General features: G+C 40.3%; 1 protein-coding gene across 1 annotated transcript; it reads right to left on the bottom strand.

Moving 5' to 3' along the window:
• Positions 1–13,202: 13,202 nt before the first annotated feature.
• On the bottom strand, positions 13,203–15,505 carry LOC121193927 (E3 SUMO-protein ligase ZBED1-like). The gene is made up of 5 exons (XM_041056356.1): positions 15,424–15,505; positions 14,902–15,315; positions 14,234–14,741; positions 13,849–14,035; positions 13,203–13,679 (listed from the first exon to the last, which is right to left on the bottom strand). Exons 1-5 carry the CDS (start codon positions 15,503–15,505, stop codon positions 13,203–13,205), a joined length of 1,668 nt encoding a protein of 555 aa, XP_040912290.1.
• Between the last annotated feature and the right edge of the window lie 2,588 nt (positions 15,506–18,093).

Raw genomic sequence — 18,093 nt, 5'->3', positions numbered from 1 at the left:
AAACATATACTGGTTTGAGTAACCAAGTATCCAATGGAAAAAAAAAAAAGAGATTTAGGCAATGCAAGTTCATCCTGAAGATGGTTGATTAATGACTGATGAAATACTGTGTCAGTTTACATACCACAGTCTTCGTCAGCTGATAAACATCATGGATTGTTTATGGGCTATCTTGAAAAGAAATCTCACCAAATAAAACAAATAAACTCATAAATGTCCCACAGAGGAATGAGCAAGATAGCGTTCTGGCAAAATTTGAAATTGTGAATCCTGTTAAGGAAAAGCAGTGAGACAGTGCCATGAATTTAACTGCTCCACAACTACAAAAACAACGCTTATGAGTTCATTTTAATCACCACCACCCCACAGAGCCATGCGTTTCAGATTATATAGGCCCAGTTTACTGTGGATGTAGCAGATGTAAACAAAAACAAAAAACACACATTGCTTCTTGTAGGATTTCATGACAGACGTTAGCTGTGTCTCAGCTGCACACTATGCTTTAATCTTGTTTTTGAAAACGTTGTACCTTCACATTGGGGAAAAGCAACAACAAAAACTAGAACAAAGTATAATTAAAAATGTCAACATGTAATGTAAATTACAAACAGTTTTGTTGGACTCTTGATGTGTTGTTGACAGTTCTGGTCACAGCAAAAAAAAAAAACATATATATAAACAAATAAAATAAAAGAATTAAATTATTAAAGCTGCACTAAACTGCATATGTAATTTCCATAAAAAGGCGTCTGATAAACCCCTGGTGCATTTAGCAGCTATCAATCATTGGAATTCTTCCAAAGTCACAGTGGGACTTCTGTGTTCATGTAAATACCATTTATATATTAAATCCTCCAGAGTCAACATTAGTACATTACTTACTTAAACTTACACTTTAAAACATTAGTATATAGTATGGGATGTTTTATAATATATACAATGAACTACACAATTCACTAAATGTCAGCAGGAAGGAAGGCTCAGCAGCACTTTGCTGCTGAACTCTTAAAAATGCCAAAGTCCAAGCCAAATACAGGGAGGATTTCTGCAGCATTTTTCTGTAAGTGAGCTGAAACAGACTTTGTTCCCAGAGGTCAGTATGCTGTGAAATTAACTTCACTCCCTCACATCTGTGTGAATAAAGGTTGAACGCTTAGCTCTCACATCAGCTGAGGTAACCTGTCTTACCCCACTGAACTATCTCTGCAATTACACTACTTCTTAATTCATCAAACCCTAAATAAAAAGAAAAAGAAAAAAAATAGAAGAGAGACTCAGAAATGCACCATATGGAAGTATTTATAACACTGGTCCAATGCATCCTTGTTCTGTTGTCTGTAGGTCATTACTCACACCACCAATATTTATCGTTATGACGGTGCTAGGCAACCACTGTTGTAAAGTCCACAGAGTTACAAGCTGTTATATGTTCAGAGAGACAATGAAGCTCTGATAATCAGCTAGAATGGCACAAAGTAATGTCTGATCAAGCTGCCTTTACAAAAATTGTTTTTTTTCTTTCTCTTAGTATTAACCTTGTAAATCAGTTCTTATTCAATGCAGTCATCTATGTCGTGAGTTAAAATCAAAGCAAGAAGCAGGTAGGTCAACTGGATCAAAATATTTTTTGTCAGCTTTGGGAAACATGTCTTACGTATATCCCCTTGTGAGTGAGCACTAACCTGACATAGACCCCTCTAAATCAAAACCTCACGCAGGCACAGTGTGACAAGAACTAATAATCATATTGCTGGGTGATGTTAATGTCACGCTCACAGCTTAGAACTATTGCCCCAGTTGTCGAGGTAGGACCTAGCTGAAATCTGTGGTAAAGGGATTCTTTGATGCATGCCACCAAGGTGACTTCATGTGGGTGGATGAAAGTGCAGATTGTTTCCTGCGATGCTTTTTAAAGCTGCCCCAACTCTTGCTTCTCTCATTAATAACTGCCAGCTTTCATAACACTGAAAGGTACGTGACACGGGACAGATGAGAATCAGTCTGAAAAACTGGAATAAATGGCCATTTTCTTCAGCATCCACATGATGTTTTGGGTGTGGTTGTTATGTCACTTGGTTCCTACAGTATGTGGAAATTATGAAAAGCAGAGGAAATGTATCCTTAAGCCCTATAAAACACACACAGTGTTTATTTTATTCTCAAATAAAAGCACGAGACTCAGCTCCACATAACTGAAGTATTCAAACTGGTTTGTGGAAGTTGCTTTTCTCGCCTGTGAAGACGTTAGGAACAAACTGTTCACTGGCCAGTTTCAGGAAAATGCATGTGTTGATTCCACCAACCTACTTATTTCCATTGGAGCATAAGCAAATAACTGGGTGGAGATGGACTGGCCTTAGCTCACTCCTACTGTGTCTGATGAGGAAAGTATTAATACTCACAGTAACAGTAGATGCTCAACAGAAGGAGCTGAAAATAGAAGAGAGTAACACTTTTTAAAAAAATTTTTTTTTACCTTTTTAAAGCTGCCTCCCTTCAGCCGTCACCCAACACAAACATAAGTGCTCTGGTCCGGTTCATGTTCACCCCTGACTTTTTACAAACAAACCAAGAGAAGCAAACATGAAGTCAAGTGGACTGACAGGTAACTCATTTATTGGACAGGTTTGTCAATGCCGTCCTTCATCATCAGCGCTACACAGCACCACATGGGGAAATCAAATCCTGGTGACTGACACTAAGTCATTCTGCACTTTAATGCTACTTATGTGTATATAAATGCTTTCTGCTGTCACAGAGAGCTCACAGAGAAATGACTAACCATGAGTATTATGAGTCTAGACAACTGGATCTCATTTTACGAATAGGGTTGAACAAATAGAAAGAGAAGGAAAAAAGAGGCATCTTACCATAGCTCATATTACCGGTCTACAAGAAATCATGTTTCTAGACAACTAAACTGTTTGTAGGGAAATGTTACTGTGACCAGATCACATTTTCCATTAGCATAACAAGGATATGTGATTAATTTACGTATTTGGCAAGTACATGGATACTGAACATATTGGTCTGCTTCTATTGCTGACCTTTCTTTTCATGTGGTCTCAGTCTGTTTCTGTAGTCCACACCAGAGTTTGATTGAACCAAACCAGATAGGTTAGATGTGAAACCACCCACTGACAAACAATTCAGCAATCGTAAACTATCTGATCTTATCAAACAAAACCAAAACCTCAATCCAGCAAACACACAATTCCTGTAGCCAAGCAAGATGAGGAAAGTATAGTAAGTGCATATTCAGCATGCAATGAAAAAGTGAGAAATGTGTTCAGAAATGAGTTATCACAGTTCAGGACAGGAGGTCAGGTGACACATGTTCAGTTTTAAACTGGGCCGGGTTCAAAAGTACACCAGAGCTCTGCAGAGACTTTAAATCAAAACCAGTGATATGCTCAGTCAAGTGATAAGCTTGTCCTTGCTTTTTTTTCTTTTTTTTGGACTGTTCCGTCCCTTATGAAGTGGCAGTTCAAGCATGTGAGGCACCAGACACTGGTCCTAAGTCAACTTATGAAGTGGCAGTTCAAGCATGTGGGGCACCAGACACTGGTCCTAAGTCAACTTACTTCATTTCAGTAAGGGACTCTGCAGTGCTTCAAAGAGCCGTTTGGGTAATCATATTGTTAATCATATTGTATTGATGTAAGACCAGTGACATGGATGACTGGAACAGAAAATTATAATCTTGTGCAGTTCACACATTCGTGCTCATGGTACAATACTGACTGGCACATGTGCTGTACTTTCCACTTTCAGAATGACTTTGAGTCAGTACCACCCAGTGACTCATGAAAATATGACACTACTATGAAACAAGCATTTTTTGTTATTTTACATAAGTAACTATGGTCTCTTAAAACCATCATGTCACAGAATAAGCATTAGCACTTCAACAGTGAACTGTATAAGTGGGACATATCACTGCATACATTTGTATGGTAGTGTAGAGATCCGAATAGCAAAAGTAAAGCTAAAACTAGAGACCACCTTGCGATGGGATCACACCAGCCATAGTCTTACAATGGAACACACAACAAAGGAGAGGTGAAACAGGTGAACTGCACAAGATTTATTCAATATGCCTGACCATGTGATCCCATCACAAGATGGATGCTAGTTTTACCTAATGTCTTAGGATGGATGCGAATTATTGAAATGGTATACAGTGATTCACAGCCATAAACAAACGTGGACCCACTTTACAACGAGGGCTGTAAAGTGGGGGCCCAATAACCCCTTTGGTACTTCCAACCCCCCACTTCCAGCTCCATTCCTCGGACCACACCCATCTTTAAACTCAGCTATCATTTTGGTCTTGTTCACACACCTGAAAAGTTTTGTGACTGCACCTTGATGCTAGTGCTGTGACAAAATCTGTCCACAGACAGATATAGACACAAGGTGAAAACGACGCCATGCACGCTGCCACAACTGGTAATGAAAGAGCTGAAAATGTTAAATGATTTCTATTGTCCGTGAGGTGACTTGATAATAGTATAATCAGTAGTCTTCCATTTCATGTCAGATATCCCTGCTATAGCCAAGCAGAGAGGATGGGGCTTTGGAGTTCTTTTTGGTGCTTCCAGCAGGTGGCCATCTCCAAAATCCAAGCTACTGTTCATTTCCTGAAGTGGGATATAGGAAGCACATCTGGACATACAAGCTGAGGCATCAGTCTAAATATGGAACTTATCTAAAGATAATTCAGTTGAGTCCTGACTTGAATAAATGGCTGGATTATAGACTTCATTCGTCTGTGTAAAATGCTGAGCAATCACTCCACGTTTGCCTGACAGGCTGACGGAGGCCAAGCTCGAAGCTTTTTGTTGATCCCCCATCAGCAGTGTGAATGAATGTTATTCTCTACACTTAATTCTAGGGTTTTGCACATGGAGGGTCTCTCACATGTGTAGAACTGACAGAATGGAAAGAGGAAATGCTTAATTGAACTATAAAATACCTTTACACGTCCTATATTGTCAGTCATACATTAAAATATTGGTTGTTTGCTCTTTAGGACATGTGAAGTGTTGCGACTGCATTATATATGCAGATCTGGGCTGTTGTTGCTAATCTGCGTGGCCCTATCCAGATTCCTGTGGTCAGCTGTGGAAACATGAACATGATGTTGAACTGAAAAATCTGTACAGGAAGCAATTTATCAAACAACCAGATTATCAAGAGGCCTTTGTGGACCATGATGCAATGTTGCTGCACATGATGCTGCACTGATGCATAAAATCAGGAAAACTACTCCATTCCTCCTGTTTTAATCTTTAGTTTGATGGCTTTTTGCTCTACAGTGCATGTTGGCTGATTCATATTTATTCTCATTTCTATCTATCCATCCTTCCTTTTCATGACTGTTTTGTCATGTATCAAGTCTATAATTTAGCTACACATTCAGTTTTTTGTCATTTAGTTATTCTGCAGCTTCCATCATGGTAGTTCAAGCTCCTGATGCTAACTACCACCTTCTCCCTTATGCCAGCAGCAGTCCCTTGGGGTGTTACACCCACCCACCCACACACACACACACCCACACACACACACACACACACACACACACACACACACACACACACACACACACACACACACACACACATATTAGCTTTCTCTCTCTCAGTCTTACCTCAACCAGTATTTTGGTATAATGGCCACAGATGGAATTGCAAGTCATGTGACGTCCAAAGTCCCAACACATATTTTCCCATGCAAAATAATTTTGTAAAGAAATCGCTGTAAAGTGATAAATACCTGAGAATCGCAAACATTCAAACTTGAAATCAAGTGTCAAAGAAAGTAAATTGTCAGTAAAATAGATAAATAAATTGTGCTGTCTTTAAAGGTTAAAAACAACATTAAAGTGCATAAGTTAAAGTGTTAAAAAGTATAAAAATGTAAAAGATGTATTTTTCTTTAGTTCATGGAAATTGTGTCAGAGTGAGTGTTCTGAACTTTCCTTGGGTTTTGCAAACGGCGACAGAGTGAGCGGTCTTTCCATTAATATTCTAACTCGCATCTCTGCCACTCCGCTCTGCGACGTTACTTCAGTTAACAAGTTAAGGCATTAACGTAGAGACGTGCTCTTAAAGTTGGTTAATGTGGTTGCATACGCTTCAGCCTGGGACCACTACAGTCTGTAAGTATTGTGTGTGTGTAGTGTAGTGGTATGTTTATTGTGTTGTGTTGTTAGCATTTTATGTTAGCGGCTACCATTCGAGCGAGCTAACGCACGTATTATGAGTTTGTTTGCTAGCCCCATTATATTTTGCGTAGTGTACTATTGTTTAAGTTAACGTGCAGATACTAATTTGTGTTGTTTTTTCTGTTTTACGTGAATGAGTGTGTGTTCGTGACTGTAAGTAAAGCAAGAAAAGTCACGCCTTGCATTCTTCATTAGAGTACCCACGTTATCTGGCTGTCTAGCCTCGCAGGGTTACGCTTGGTGGTGAGGGCAGTACAATTATGTTATTTCCAGCTCTTATGGCCCAAATAGGCAGAACCCTGTGGGACCCTCAGAAACACCTTGGGACATATGATCCACTTCTCTTACTGTAATACAGTAACACTGCTTTACAGACCCAAGCCTGACACAAGAATTTGGCACCATTTTGCCCCAAAAGAGGCACTTAAGCATTTGAATTTCACCACATTCTGTCTGTCCTCTGTCACTCAGAAACACACTGAACATCCTTTTAATAAGTCAGCTTCTCATTCTTTTCATTATTACACATCTTTCATTCATTTATTTATGTCTTTTCTTAGTTAATAGTTTTTAATTTCTTCAGTTCTGTTTCATTTCTTTAACAATAAGGAGGACTTTCTTTCTTTTTCTTCAAAAACTCTAAAATTTTACTGTGTCATTGTAGTTGCTGACATTTTGTATGAACTTGTAATGGACTGCACACAAGGGAAAAGCTGCCGCAACTTATAACAAATAAATATGCCTTGAGGAATTGTGTATAAATTAATAGTGACATCTGTGTTTTCTGTTTTAAGATCTTCTCCCCAGGAAGTCTTTCACAAAACTGAATTCATGCACAACAGCAGTCAGTGGTTTTTCTCTGTTGAGAAGACAGCTTCTGGTTCTGAGCGCTAAAGGAGAAAATTACTGTGTGAAAGTTACAATTGTATCTGGCGAAAAACAGATTAAAGACATATTTCTCTTATCAAGACTCTGCACAGAGTTACCGACATTTCAGGTGATTTGCCAATCGGTTGGGAACCCCCTGAAATTTATCTGAGCAGGTCACCGACCCCTTAATTCATGTAATGGAACACTAACAGCTGGGCTAGCTAACCAAAAGAGAAGTATGGAGGAATCCAGAGCATTTTATCCGAGGAGGAAGTGGATACTCTTTCTCATAGCAGAAGAAAAACGAAACCTATAAAATTATGAATTAAGGTATAACATTATGAATTATGCATCAGTCCCAATAATCACTGTGTTAGCTTGTTCTGTGCACGAGCACGAACGCCCCCTGTTGCTGATTGGCTGGAATAGCATTGTGTGACTCAGTTTGAGTACTATCATCATTGTTATTATTATTATTACCATTGTTGTTGTTATTATAGTTGGTGTTGTTAAATAGACACAATGGAAACAGCAGAAAGGTATTACATGTTGTAATGTTCTAATGTAAATATACCTCAGACAGTGTTCATACTAAGTCTGCTATCTCAATTAGGCAGTAGATGCAGAACTGGATTTACCTCATAATTCCAACAGATGTTCCAGATGTTCACCAGTGTGTGTGTGTGTGTGTGTGGATGTGGGTGTGGATGTGGATGTGTGTGTTCAGGTGTTAGAGTAAAATGCTTACAGATGACACATGTAGAGAGAGAGCAGAGTGGGGACTGGGGGCAGAAGGCAGTAAAAGAGAAACACGCTGGTCCTCCCTGAGTGAGGAAACAGAAACTTATCTCTCCTGCCACTGGCATTTCTTGAAAACCTGCTTTTCACAATCTGTTGTGTTGTTCTCTTGTTGTGTTGTCTCTGTAGAATGTGCTTGCGAGGCCAAGAGTGTGTGTGTGCTGGTGACTGTGGTTTAATGTACTTCACTATGTGACTGTTGTACTTTCCTTGTGTAAACAAATTTGAGTTGTTGTCTTGTAAAATAACAACATTTTTGTCCAGTGAGGTCATTTCGACCAGGCATCTGGTCTTGGTTCGGCCTCAGGGTTTAAAATAGAAATATGATGATGATCGGGATAAAGGTCAACAGTAGAACTATCACAGTATTGATGTTTATGATACTAATTAATTATTTTTTCTCTTTTTGGTACATTTTGTCTTCCACAAAATATTTTAGTCCTGAATCAAGTCAACCCTGGTAATCTGGATTTCTTATCCCAGCTGGAATGTAGACCATGTAATGTCAACTATGATTTGAAAAGTCACACTTTACCTACATGTGCAGGTGAAGTGGAATTGTTCACTAATTTAAATTAGATTTGTAAATGGACTTTGTTTCCTTTGGACACAGCCAGGTTTTTCACCCTTTCCAGTCTTTGTGCTAAGCTAAGCTAAGCTATGCTAAACTAACCGGCTTCTGGCAGTATTTATCCTTTCAACTAACTTTTGGAAAGAAGACAAATAAGCATATTTTCCAAAATGTCAAACCACCCCCTGAAGGTTAGCCATAGGGAATGCATTAACACATATACAAGTACAAACGTGTATGTATATGTGTTTGTAAAACTATGTGTGTTGGGTGTGTGTGTGTGTGTGTGTGTGTGTGAGGCGTTGCTAAGGGACAAGCCCAGAAAGAAGTCCAAAAGCTATTTATACAGGCCATTTCCTCTGCAGGGATGAACCCAGCCCCTTAAATCTGCCAAAAGACCTGACATTCTGCTGTAGATGTACTCATCACATGGTGCATCTGTTTAATCTTGTGTCAACCAAAAGCTGCACTTTATCTCCATTATTTGTATTACTTCAGATCAGCAGTGACGATCAGGGTGAGGCAGAGAAGCTCAAGCTCGTCCTTTTTCCTGCTTCGTCGGCTCAAACTTCAGAGCTCAGCATTTCAACATCTAAGTAAGTTACAAACACTGCGACATGTATTCATTACCAAGGTAGGTGAAAGGAATAAAACAGTCTTTTATTTAGGTATTTCCACACAGTGGGAGGTTCCCACCTACCTCTGTTTTGGGGCTATAATGTCTTTTATTTAAACATGTTGTTTTGTTTGCGAAATAAACAATGGCAACCATAATTGGAAAAACACGGATGATTGTAGTGGGTAAATGTCCTTGATTTTGTTAATTGCCTCTCAGATGAAAAGCATAATTTTTAAAGGAAACAAACATTAATGTTTTATCATCTGCACTGAGCTGCTAATCATTAATAATTTGAATTAATCATTAAGGATAAAAAAAGGGAACTGTTATAGCTCACCTCTGAGAATTGAAATATTCAAATCCAGAACATTCCTCTAATGATGTAGAGGGGGAAAAAAGCATATCTGTCATTTAAGCTTGGCCTATGTGATAATGATTTTTCATATTATTTTTGACACTCTATTGGATCAATAAGAAATGGGGAAATAGTGAAAGACAAGCTAAATAGAAAGCAGACAGACCAACAGCTGGCCAAGAGAAAAAAAAAGCAAAAGAAAAAATGTTTTAGGCCCACAAGGAGTTATAAAATGGAAATGTGTTGCACACATGAGGAGCACAGCTGCGTACCATCCTTCAGTGATCCTATTTCCTTTGATTTCCCTCACTCTTATCGGATTAAACACTGATATTCTGGAATGACACCAAGGACTCCAGATCATCCACACTGGTGGACATCACACTGACGTGGCCTTTCATACCTGGATCTGCATCTGGTCTGGCTTATTTCTGCAGGCTGCAAAACAATAAAACTGTAAAAACTAAGTGAAAAAGAGTAAAGCCTTTTAGTTGAGTTTAGCCGAGTGTCCCTTTCAACCTCTCTTTTTGTTGTGTTGCATTCAAACAAATGTATATTATAATTTGTATTAAATAACACTAACACATAACGCAAGTTATCAAGAAAAGAAAGAGTTTGATCTCTGACTTTAACTCTACAAACACTCAGCCTTTGAATGAAAGCATCAGAACTCATGCAAAAAGCCGTTCCCTCTGCCTCTGGTTGTGTTAAGGCCAAACCAAACAGTGTTATGTCATCATCCTCAGCTCGAATATCATCACTGGGATTTTGGTGAAAGCTCCACATAACACATTTCACTCAGTTTTAGAGCAAAAAAGAAGAAGAGTCTGCAGCCGTGCTCACAGCTGTACAAGCACACGGTGTAGCTCAAGCTTGATGCTAGCCTCAGCATCAGCATTGTAATGTTTACCATGTTCACCATCTTAGTTTAACATGTGAGCATGCTAAACATTTCCTAATTAGAAATAAACACAGTTGAGGCTGATAGAAATCTCATAGCTTTTCCAATGTTTGGACCATTTCATAGCAATCTATCTAATATTTACGACCAACCCACCAGTTTACTGGCATTTCCATTTCTGGAGCTTTACCACTAGCAGAGCTAAAACAGCCATGTTGATGAATTGTTACATTCACTCACTCACATGGTCCCGAATGCAGTGGAGCAGTATGGCAAAATTGGTCTGTCCCAGTAAAGGGCAACACAACCTACTTACAGCAGTGAATTATGTCCAGATCTGGCAGCTAGAACACAGGCCACACATGGCCCATGACATAGCCATATCTCATGACCATAAGTGGCCCTATTCTGGCCCTGTGTTGGACCAGAAAAGTTTTAGCACTGGCTCCAGATGTCAGCTTAAACTAAACCTCAACCAAGCCTCCTCATTAATACAAACACTTGACATATTTGGCTAAGATGAAAAATGCCTCAACATCAACTGTATTTTGAACAATGATTATTCACATCATCTATTTACATGACTGTAAAGTGTAATTCATCAGAAAACCTCTCTTCCTCTCCTCTCCTCTCCTCTTCCCATCTCCTCTCACCCCATCTTCCTCCACTCCCCTCCTCTCTTTATTTCCTGCCCTGTCAGCACTGCATGTGCAGTAACATGTTGACAAATAGTTAAATGAGGAAATTCAGCCAGTAAACACCGGGCCTGAACACTGAGCGCCTGTAAACTATTGCCAAAAAAACAAGTCTTGAACATACAGGCCATGTTTCAGGCCATGAGCCAGCTGTACTCTCCTCACGCTCTTTTCTCCTCACCCTCTTTATCCTGCTACCCCTGTCCAGAGCCAGATGTAGCCATCTTTTGATGGTGGAATCTATTTCTTTGTCCATGGCCCCAGACGTCAGGCACTTATGCCTGACAGCAGTTAAAAAATTTATGCACACATGGTTTGAAAGTTTTTGTATCACCAGCTAACATGGCTGCAGGATTTTAAAGGACAATTTCTCTAAAGCTGAACCCAGGCCCCTATCGTCAGACATTGTGGTGTGATATCTACACACTGTAAAAACAGCCATGTGCAATTAAAAATAAGAACAGTTGTACATCCCTTCCTGGGTCCTGTAGTGTCAGAGTGTGTAACCCAGGAAGGCAAATTGTGCAAAGAGTGCACTGATTCTTAAGTCATGCATCACGTGTCAGTGCTCAGTCTGACACCAGTTTCTTCAGAAAGATAAAATAAGGACAGTATGAACCATGTGAACCAGTCATGGTTGCCTACAGGTTTTCCTCTTAAACTAATCTGCAAAATTATGGTTTATGTGTGTGTGGTCACAGCAGCAGATCCATCAGTAGGGCTTTGGTTCAGTTTTGGTGGAACTGTCTTTAACCAGCCATTCTCAATTTTCACTACCCAGATCAGTTTTGTCTATACAGACAGAACTGAGTCCCATTGTCTCTGTTCCAATAAAAGATAAATCACCGTATTTCCTCTCCTCTCTCCTGCTCTCTCCCCTCTTCTCGCTTTTGCTCTCCACCCCTCCTCTCATCTCCTCCTCTTTTCCTGTCCCGCTCTTTCATCCCCCTTCCTTTCCTCCACTCTACTCCCCTCCTTTTCTTATGCTCTCCTCTTCTCCCTTCCTCTCCCCTTCTCTCCTCATCCTCTTTCCTCATCTTGTCCTCCCCAGTAGTTAGCCGCTTAGTTTGGTGTATGCCAGACTGAATAGCCATGGAGACCTGGTAACTTTAAGCGGTTAATAAGAGCTACACCACTTGGTGCACCTGGGAGTTAATTACACGTTAAGTATGGTGTGCCTCCAGGGTCAATTTTAGGACCAATTTTCTTCCCATTACTTACGCTCCCCTTGGTTTATGTCATCTGTAGACTCAATATTTGTTTTCCTTGTGATGCAAATGACACTTAGTTGTACTTCACTGTGAAGCCCACTGACCTCAGCACGCTGAGGTCTTTACAGGTTTGCCTGACTAATATAAGATATATACGATGGATGTCTGTAAATTTCCTTACAAAACAAAACTTGTTCAATCATGTTTTTATGACCTCAGAAATATTGCAAAAAATCTATGTAAAAAAAAAAAGATCTATTAAATTTTAGAGATGCAAACACAGTTGTACATTGTACTTTTATCCCCTCGCGACTATTGCAAACTCACTGTGAATGTCATTTCTCAGTGCAAGAAATTTGTGTTCCGGGGCTAGCTTGTTAGCATGCTAACTTCGGTACAAGAAAAGAAGTGATAGAACTAGAAGCAAAACATGAGTTAACACTGGCATTGATTTCCACTGCTGGAAAATACGTTTTATGCTGAACTCGCAAAGTTTCTTCTAGACTAGTAGGTAAGCAGCTGCAGCTCTGTAATTCTAACGCTGGCTATGTAGCAATACCATAAACCTACATAAAGCATGTTTAAATTAGTGGTGGGCATAGATTATTTTTTTTAATCTAGATTAATCTCAGTGTAATCATGAAATTAATCTAGATTAATCTAGATTAAAATAGCTCATTTGAATTTTACCGAAGGCATTCAGAATATGTGTGCTACCTAAATAATGATTAAAACTAAGTCTTAGACAATCGTTTTTAAACCAGGTGGCACATTAGACCAGGGGCTCATCTCCTGTTTCCAAAATGCATCACTAACTGCTTGAGAATGTCGTTTGATTCTTGATGAAAATAAATCATGTTCAGTAAGACATACTTGTGTTTACAAACAGTTTATTCAGTAACACATGAATTTTACTGTAAGCCTACATAAGAGGTCCAAGTCCAGTCCAAGCTCTATTTCTCCTTCTTCCACCAGTCACTCAGGCAGACCAGCTTGTTCACATTTTCTGGTGACAAACTAGATCTCCTCTTCTGCACAATATGCCCTGCTAAAGAAAAAAGTCTCTCGCATGGAACAGTTGTGGCAGGAGTCCCCAAGTATTTACGGGCAATGTGGGCCATCTTACCATAGACAGCAGTGTGCTCTGACCACCATTTCAGTGGACACTGGTCTAGACTGGCACTGGGCTCTACCTTGTACCTCTCCACAGTATTGTCTTCTGGTGTTTCCTCATCTGATTCTGAGTCTGATGATCCCATCAGTAGCAGGGCTGTTTTCTTCTTGGGTGGCTCAGGGTTCTCCTCCCCTGATGGCTGCAGAGCAGGTTTTTCTCCCTTCACCAACTCTCTTAGCAATGCCCACACTGGCTCCCTGTCTGCTCTGGGCAGGCACTTGAGGTCCTTAAATCGTGGATCTAAAGCAGTCGCCACCTTTGATGAATAAAAAATAATAAATTATTGATTGATGAAAATGTCACTTTCCAAATCCAACCTAAATATTTCTTCATGACTCATTCATATATTCATTCACCGATCTACTTAACAGTCCATGATGGTCAAACAATACAGTTATCTTCTTGTCAGTCTACCCAGTCTATACCTTAAGCCATTCCAGATTTATTTTCTCCTTCCGCTGGTTGAGGTCTTTGGTGAAGGCAGCCTTGAATCTTACAATATATGCAGGATCATCATCTGAGATCTTCATCGCGTGCTGAAGGTGGCACAGGGCAGGTAGAACCACAGAGCAGGATACATACTTGTCCCCACCAAGGAGCTCAGTGATGTACCTACACAGACAGAGACACACACACAGACAGAAAGTAACAGAGGATAAATAATTGACATTCATTTAACTCAGATTACACATTTTTAAAGTTCTTAATCACATTACATTTAAGGGCATGTGTTTCTTAAATAGCATACAAAGTGACATTTAAAAGGACTTGTATGGCAATTCATGAACATGCTATTTTTGTAGACCATACCTGCATGGCTCCAATAGTTCCTCTAGCTTTGCCAACTTCTCATATTCAGCATTTGTTGGGAGGGCCAGATTGTGTTTCTGCTGAGACAGCATTGTGTGCAGTGCGTTTCTGTTGCGCCTCACGCGCTTGATCATCTCAAGGGTGGAATTCCACCGTGTTGGAACATCTTGCACGAGTGGCTCCTCAGCTTGTCCAAGGGAGGCTTGCTGGACATTCAGCTCGTTTGAGTTGGCCGGACTGTGTTTGAAATGTCCGACCACTTTACGGCACTTGGCCAGTGTACCATCAAAGCCACCTTCCCGAAGTGACATTAAAATTGTTCTCTGTACAACATGCGCAACACAGGGCAAATGCTCGAATGGCAGGATCCTCCCTGCTGCCAACATATTAGGCGCGCTGTCAGTTCCAATGGTGCTAATTTTGTCAGCTATCCCCCACTGATTAGCGATGTCGAGAAACTGCCTGGCACACGCTTCCGCATGGTGACGCTCCTCTGTTTTCATCACACCTAACGGACAGACAAAGTAGATCAGAATAAGTTCACTACTAGTATTAGCAATCGTAAAAAAAAAGCAAACATAATGTGGTGGTAATTCGGATGCCGTGGTATTTAATAGGCTCAATAATTAAACTATGTAATTTAAAATTACAGTTTAACGCATACCTACCTAAAGCGAAGGAGTGCAGTTCCCAGCTGGCATCGATGAGGTGTACAGTAACGCCGAGGTAGTTGTCGTTGTTGACAGAAGTCCAATGGTCCCCAGTCAGTGCTACACAATTAGCTTCTACCATCTTCTCATCTTTTGCGGCTTTCTCTGCGGTGTACTGGTCGTGTATTCTCCTAATAATAGTTCGCCTCGCAGGTAGTTTGTAAGACGGGTCACCTGTAGCCGTCTGGAGAACAAGCTCGAGCCCACCATCTTCAACCACGCTGATGGGCCGGCAGCTGGTGGCAATCCACTGAGTAAGGAGATTAGTTAGCCTGGCTGAGAGGGCTGTGCTGACGGGCTTGCCTCGGTTGCACTCAAACAAAGTAGCTTGACGGCGCTTCGTATGCGCTACTACAGTGCTTGGGCCGGCATCTTCCGAGGAATTAGCAAAGGGATGCTTTGCGTTTAGGTGGTACTTAAGACTGGTAGAACTCCTACAGTATACTAATTCCGCATTGCACAAGGTGCAAACAACCTTACTCTTGTCGAGGTTTCCATCGGGAAGCTTCTTAAAAATAAATTTCCCCCCAAGCAAACCCGGTGGCTTCAAAGCTGCATCCATGTTGACAAGTCGTTCTCGCCCCCCCACAATGCAATTCGGCTAGGTATACATCCGCGCTAAAATATCAAGGTGAAAGTCAGTGAGTATAGACCCAGCTCCCAACCCAATTTTGAGAATAGATTAACGGCGAGATTTTTTTTATCGCACGTTAAGAGTCTCACGTTAACGCAGCACGTTAACGCCGATAACGGCCCACCACTAGTTTAAATACTTTTTTGTATATATATTATTATTATTATTATTTTTATTTCTGCTACTGAGATACAAGACACAATATAAATATGAGTTGTCCAATTTTTGTTTACACACTGTAGAAGTGCTCATGAGCCATCAACACAATTATCACAACAAATGAAGTAAAAACATTTGTTTTAGTAATCTATCAGCTTCATGTAGTCTACAGCTTACAGGCACATTATGTTGTGCTGTGTAGTATCGTCGCCTAAAAGGTGTTCAACATGAAATATTCAAGATTCTGGATATATTTTGAGGTTTGCAGCCAGTATACTGGGGGAAAATCCCACTCAAACCTCCCAACACTGCTGCGGCTCTGAACTCTGAGCTCTTTAATCATGGATGTTAATGTGCATTTGGCCGTCATGATACAGATTCTTGTGTTTTATGAAGATTGTGGTGCTGGTGCCTTTCACAGCAAAGAAAGCAGTCTGGTATAAATTATATGTTTTATAGTTATATGAAGCAACCACATGAATATAGCACTCACTTTACACACCAGTTGGTAGTATTATTTCCCTTTTGGAACAATATGTCTGCAAAATAGAACTAAAATAAGATCTTTAACTTGAATGTGTCTCTTGTCAGGTCTTTTACTTGAACGAGGGGATTACTTATGCCATAGAAAACGCTAGCTTCAAAATGTGAAGGAACAAGTCATCTCTGTCCAACTGTCATTATTCAATTATTTGTCTTTGAAATGCATTCACATGGTACTACTGTATTTTTTTAACAAACCACTCTGAGCAAAATAGCTTGCTAACATGACCAGTCACATGATGCACACATATTTCCATACCCATTTTGGGTTTGGAAAACCTTTCTGGAATATTCCTCTCTCAGTTTTCCCACAGCCATGCTACACCTCTTCCTACATGACAACGATTGAGTAACTGACCACACCTTCTTCCCACACCACCCACTCAATCTCACTGGGAGGTAAACTCAAAAAGGGACCAGATACTATAATTTCGTAAACAAGAACAAATCCCACTGAGTTTCTCTGCGGACTGCTAATGCTTTGAAGAGTTTGTGTTATCAATAGTTTTCCATTAGGATGTTTGGCATTAATGTAACCTATAGTTCAGATAACTGAAGGGCACACCTAGTTATTTATTCAAGCTTTCTGCAAACGTCTATTCTGCAAAACTAGCTGCAGTTTCTTTGGCTCCCACTCTTCCCCACAAAAGAAGCAGTGACTGAATGTCTTTCCAACACTTAACTGTTGCTGTAACTTGCTTCTGGTGTATCACATCTCCCTCTCACTCTGCCAAGTACAGCCGCACAGCCCCCCCAGCCCTCCACTGCTTGTGTGACTCACCAGCCCAACCGAACAATGCCCACCATTGAACTCTCAATGGATGTCTTTAATTGACAGCTGGAATCTATTAATGGTGTAGCCAGTAGCCATGGCTACTCCTCAATAAATTATATACGTACATATTCATGAATGAAAATACATTTCAGCCAGATTCAAGATGGAAACATTGTTGGACTCTGTCTGTCTCGTAGTCCTTAGTTGTGTTGAAAAGGCCCTTCAGAGTTGCAAATGTTTGAGAGCTGACTCACTATACCGCTGCCTTTTCTGCTCCTGCTCCACAAGTGGTATTTACCTTAAGAAGTTAAAGTTTCCATGATTTTGATAAATGAGTTGACTTGCTTGACATCTAGGAATATTTTTTTCTCATCAGACTTACAGTTTTGTTCTCCTGTCTTTCTTAATGTCACGGTGCTTAAAGTGTTTCACACTATAAAGGAGGGGATCAGAGAGGTGAGGTTGGGGATGTGATCAGTTAACGAGAAATGAGCACTGACATGTTTAAAAATGATAGTTATGGATTTCTGCAGCATTACACTCTCTTAGTCCCCCATGTGATTTTGTCAATGTGCAAAATGTGTCTTCACCTCTGGCTTTAAATCAAACTTAAGCTGAGGAAACACGGATACTGGATACTTTCATCTAAACATGACTCGTTTTAAAAGAGCATCTATAACACAAAGGGTATCTTTCAATCTGTACCATGTAATCATGAAAAACCTTAACTATGCAGCAGGGTGTACAGTGTGGTAGAGGGGAGGCAGCCAAGTGTCTGACAGAGTGGAAATGTGTTTAAGACTTCGAATGCTCTGCTTTACAGGTTCACTTAGGGAAGCATTTGTTACATAATGGCTGAGGCATGACAATCACTTCAACATGGTAGCAAAGTAAACACCACTTTGAAAGGATAGATCTGTCCCATCCTTTATCCTATCAGTGCTGTATTTAAGGACGGCCACTTCAGGGAGCCGTTTTGACTGCAGGTCAAAGGGTCACCATCCAGTTTGGATAACTGCAGTTCACTGATTGAACCTTA

This window comes from Toxotes jaculatrix, chromosome 15, assembly GCF_017976425.1.
Source record: "Toxotes jaculatrix isolate fToxJac2 chromosome 15, fToxJac2.pri, whole genome shotgun sequence".
Lineage (NCBI taxonomy): Eukaryota > Metazoa > Chordata > Actinopteri > Toxotidae > Toxotes > Toxotes jaculatrix.
The sequence above is the reverse complement of the archived record's forward strand: the minus strand, read 5'-3'. Positions and strand labels throughout refer to the sequence as shown.